This window comes from Austrofundulus limnaeus, unplaced genomic scaffold (genome assembly GCF_001266775.1).
Source record: "Austrofundulus limnaeus strain Quisiro unplaced genomic scaffold, Austrofundulus_limnaeus-1.0 Scaffold456, whole genome shotgun sequence".
Taxonomy (NCBI): domain Eukaryota; kingdom Metazoa; phylum Chordata; class Actinopteri; order Cyprinodontiformes; family Rivulidae; genus Austrofundulus; species Austrofundulus limnaeus.
The window spans coordinates 73098-78444 of record NW_013952858.1 but is presented as its reverse complement, the minus strand read 5'-3'; the positions used below and the strand labels follow the sequence as shown (position 1 = coordinate 78444).

The window sequence follows — 5347 nt, the reverse complement described above, 5'->3', positions numbered from 1 at the left end:
TCATAGAAGAGGTCCACGAAACCTTCAAGATTTGAAGACTGTGTGGTAGAATGGGCCAAAATCCCACATGATTAATGCATGCCACTAGTTTCTACATACAGGAGGCGTCTTGAAGCTGTCATTGACAACAGCGGTTTTTGTATAAATTATTAGATAAATTCCAGTAAGTGTGTTCAATACTTTTTCCCTGTGCCATTCTACATTAGTACAAATAACTTCATTTCTGGACATTTCTGGTTTATTTTCTTTGTATGTCTGGATCACTTGGGTTGTTACCGACATCTGGTGAAAATTTCATGTCATTAGCACCTCTAGTAATATATTTACTGAGAAAAATGGTGGCGTGTTCTTTACCCGCTGTATTTAGCATATCTGTTTGCAAATGTCTGAACATTCAGCTGTTGGGGAGGTGTGTCATGTTTTGTGTGTTTTAGGTCATAATGCAAAACTGAACTCCGCTTTTTAGGCACTACTGCATATGAATTTTTGTAGCCTGGCCGTTTCCTTCCTACATAATTCAGCTTGATTCTAATCTCCCTTCTCTGCTCTGTCTGGGCTTTCTCCCATTCACAAGGATTTCTCAAGTAGAATTTCAACTGGGCCAATCAGTGAACAGAAGGAGTTGTAAACAATGATGTCTGCGCTGTTTGAGGGTGTGTTCACACCAGCCCTGTTTAGTTCACTTTAATCAAACTCTAGTTTGTTTGTCTAGAAAGTACGGTTTCGTTGGGGAGGTACTGTATGAATGCGTAATTAACCTCTGATGCGGACCAAAAAGCAAACTCTGGTCTGCCTAAAAACCTAGGTCTCTGTTAGGTTAAAGTGGGTTCGGCTTTGTGACATTTTTGGGCAATTTTAAGATAAAAATCCTACATTTGGAGATAACTGGTGCATTTGGGGACAAAAGTCGAGTCCCCATTTGGTTTAAATGCTATTGGTGGGTTGGGGGTTGGGTTTAGGACCAAGGTGTGAATTGAGTTTAAGTTAGTTTTAGGGCCAGGTACGTACCTGTGAGGTTAGCCTTAGGGTTTGTGGTCAGGGTTAGGCTGTAGAAACGCAATGGAAGTCAATGGAATGTCCCCAATTGGATAGCTGTGCAAACTTGTGTGAAAGCTGGTGTGTTTCAAACATATGTGAATGCCAAGTGGACCAGAAATCACTCCAAAAGCAGGAAGAGGACTATAGCCCAGGGAATTCTGAGTATTAATAAAATTACTCAAATAAGCATTCTCTGATTATCAAAATGTGTAATAACTTTCAGTTAAGAGAACAATAAATCAAATAAAAAGAAGATTCTTCTGTTTATTATCTGATTAAGAAAAAGAGAATATCTCTTTGACAAGTTAAGGCGACCTGAGGTGGCCTAAATTCAATTCTGAGTGGAACAGAGTTTCTGTCCCTTTAAAGGTCCATCAGAGGTCTGAGGTCCAAGAGAGTTCCCTTGATTATTTCACTCGAGGTGACCCCTACACCTTGCTTGATATCTGTAAATAGAACCTGAAACTTTCTGGTCCCGAGTCGCATGCCAAACCACGGGTCTACAGCTGCCTCTGGTTGAAGGCTTCAGAATAGGATGTGATGGTTCACACATCCACAACAACTAACCTGACCAACAAATCTTGGACCAAGTTCCTCACTGTTTGGCACTTTTTGTTGGTGTCAGGTCCAACAAAGACTCCACTGTTGCTGTTTGAACAGCCTTTAGCAGATCAGTTAACCCACTGAGTGTGCTAAGTGCTGGACCTCACCTGGAAGTTAAAGCTGGATCAGGACTATAACCATCATCCACTATAGTTTCCATACTGGTTTATTAAAACATTCATTGCATTTTTGGGTAGGCCAGTACCTACTCAGCAAGTAATCTGGGTATTTGCATAGTACTAGTATAGTACATAGTACATAGTACAGTTTGGTTGTCCATCTGTGCATTAGCTGTCAGTCACACTGTCTTGTGTGCCCTGTATCTCTTGAACGGAGCAACAGATTTCAGTCTAAATTCACATGATAATTGTTCTTGGCCCAACAGAGGTCTGAAAACCTTTTGGAGTCAAAGATCAAAGCTGAAGCTCAGGTAAAGTGATCTTTGTTGCTTGAATCCCCTTATTTTGAATGGTGCACTTAAGAGGTTGATCACTGACATTAATGATAAATGGTAAATATCAAAGAGGAAGTTATGTTTAGACATTGTTGATATAGTTACATACTGTACTTCTCTTAATATTTAAGTCAAAAATAGAGGTCAACAGGTAACTGTATGCCCAATGTTTTAAATGAAGGTGAGTCTAGGGCGCACGGAGGTGACCAGTCGATGCTTTGGCATTGAGTTCTGCCTTGTTTTAAATATTATCCACATAGAACCAAGATTGTAATTTGTTCGAACATTTCATTGTTTTTGTCCATTAATAGGCATTTTAGCTTAACCACAGAGTTCACTTAATGGCTGGTAATAAACTTCTAAATGGGTGAAATCAAAACAGCTTTTGAGTACCACCAGAGGTATTTGTACCACAGTTTGAGAACTATGTAATTACAAAATATCATAGAGAGCCTATTTCTAACAAGCTGCTGTCTATTGTCTGACAGTACAGGTAAATATTGTAACTTGTTGCAAATGTAACTTAAAATATTCTAACAAATGTAAATCTCATTATTGTAGATTCTTTGAAGGCTTCAATTACAAATTGGTTTGTTTTGTACAGATATAACCTGACTTCGTACCTTATGCTGATGAAACACTGGGATTTCTTGTTCCACAGTCAATCGTTTGAAACCTTTGAGACTGTTTCAGCCTAAGAAGGAAGTGGTGTGTGCAGCAGACTGAACAAAGCTGCACGAAGCGTGGAGACATGGGACAACTCAGGGCACTTAAAAGAGTGCCGTTCTGACCAGTGGAGCGAGAGATCTGACTGAAGATCTGCTCGTTTCCCTCCACACCTTCAGGTCAGGAGGCCAGCAGGCACCAAATAACAGCAGCTTCGTGTCGAACTCCGCAGGGCAGCAGAGGTGGTTGTTGCTGTTTGTTTCACTGGTTTTGCTGCTCGTGATGCGGTAGCGTTGTGGTGACAGTACCTGGTTTTTCTCATCTTGAAGAAATGTTAGGAGTTGTTCACTGTCCCCCTCATCAAGACAAGCTTCTCCCATGGTCCTGAACTGCTGGTAGTCCTCCAGTTTCAGATCTTCTCTCAGAGTGTCTCGCTGAATGCAGGAACAAGGAATAATTGAATGTTATGTTGCTCTCTCTGATTTAATCTGATTATAAAATATTTTTATTGTGAAATTAAAGGCATCTACGGTGCCCGTTCGGTGATATTGGATAAAAAATATTTGGGTAACCCTTTCTTTTACAGTCCCCTAATTATTATGCAATTACCTAGTATTTACATGGCAAGTAATATAATTTTACTATACAATTACTTGGTAATTACAGTAATTTACCATGTAATTACATGTTAAGAACATATTTAAAAAACTGTGTAATTAAATTAATTTTAGTAATTTATTACAATTACAGTTCAATGGTATATCAGTTACCATTTGCCAAAAAAATTACTATGTAAAACTAATTTAGTGATCTTAATAGTTCATATATTACCCAGCATTTAACAATAATCTACCAACTAAATTTCCACATAATATACAAATATACTCCCTAATTACCATGCCATTACCAGTACACTACCATGTTGGTAAAACTATAGTTTTATTGGGTAACTACAATCAAATTACTGTTCAATAGTAGCTCAATCATATATTATTAACCAAAAGAATACAAACAAATAGAAACATACATTCTTACCACGCAATTATGTGGTAAATTATTGTAATAACATTGCATAGTACAATGATATTATTTAGCATGTAAATACTAGGTTATTGCATGATAATTAGGAGACTGTAAAAGAAAGGGTTACCAAAAATTGTATCTTGCAGCCACAAGATGATTTTGAGCGTAAAACGGTCAGATTTTGAATATGTTGTTTTGTTTGAAATCGTTCACAGATGCTTCGTCCTTGATGACTGATGACACAACTGTGAAAGGATTAATTATTGATAATCATTAGACAGAAAAATCAATTCTAAATTGATCAGACTATCTCTTAGCCTCCGTTCTTGCTGTTAAGCTGGTAAATAATTTGTCTAAACAGATTTTATATCAAATAATAACAACCCCTCATCACATAATAATCATACACCAGTGGATTGAGATTATAGTTTTGTGGTCTCAGTTGTGTTTTACTAATGGAATATGGTCGACTTACCCATCTGTGGATTATTTCATTCACCTTCTCTTCATTCATCATCAGCCCTCACAAACAATCCTATTATCAATACTACTTCTCTTATCGCAGCACAATATGGTCACCGGTATGAGAACGCTCTGCAGGCGTCTCCAGGGAGTGAAGGAGACCGAGGCTGCAAGGAAGACCAGCCTAAACCTCTTACGTTGCCTTTGTGCCTCACATCTAAGAGGATTAAACAGCTCTGTAGAGCTGTCTGGAACCATCCAGTCATCTGTAAAATATACTGTATAGTGAAGAAGTTGTTTCTGTCTGAAGGAGGGGAAAAAACCGATGCAGATATTAAATATATTCCACTACAAATGTTTAGCATGAAACTTTGCGGTCATATTCTGTTCTCAGCTGGACTCACTGAACAGTTTGTGGTGAAAATTATTAATTTAGACTTCTTCGTATGTGTCTGCTGTAACTAAAACTGAAGTAAGATTGTCATTTTAAAGCATATGGGGTACAAAGAGAAAGACATTTGGTGAAACATTTTTGAGGTTTCACCAAAACATCCACACATCTATCATTTGTGCAGAGAAGATGATCTTAGCCTAAAACTATGAAATTAAATTTTGTGTGTAGAGACCTTTAATTGAAGTTGCAGACATGTGACCATGTGAACATTATGCTGCCCTCAAAAGACACGTTTTACTTCAACATTTCATGTTTAACTAATTAAACATAAAACATCAATTTCCTCAACTTGTTGCTACACCTGATCACCACTAACAAACAATAACTGAGCTCTACCTGGTATTTCCTGCATAGAAACAGTGTTTTAACATGTCTTCTTATATACACTGAAAAGTACTGCATGTACGACTGAATAAATGTGAAACAAATAACACAGAAATACTATTAAAATTAAAAGTGAGGGCATTTTACTCACTGTTAAGTTGTGGTGAGCAGCTGCCATCTTGAATTTTGAACTCTCCCATTTTCCAACAAGGAATTCCCACTGGAAGGGCGTGTCAATTTAAATTTACAACTTGTAAGTGGGAAATTCCCACATCCCAGTAAAACTGGGCCCAGCAAAAGTAGTCGTCAAAAATGCAGCTGAA

The 5347-nt window shown here is 37.8% G+C and overlaps 1 protein-coding gene across 1 annotated transcript in view; it reads right to left on the bottom strand.

Moving 5' to 3' along the window:
- LOC106529626 (glomulin) overlaps positions 1-4411 on the bottom strand; it is an 18837-nt gene extending 14426 nt beyond the window's left edge. The window contains exons 1-2 of the mRNA XM_014025101.1: positions 4260-4411; positions 3070-3195 (exon numbers count right to left, since the gene is read on the bottom strand). Of these exons, the coding sequence (XP_013880555.1) occupies positions 3070-3195; positions 4260-4301 (168 nt within the window). The 5' untranslated portion in view covers positions 4302-4411. The remainder of the gene's footprint in view (positions 1-3069; positions 3196-4259) is intronic.
- Positions 4412-5347: the final 936 nt, after the last annotated feature.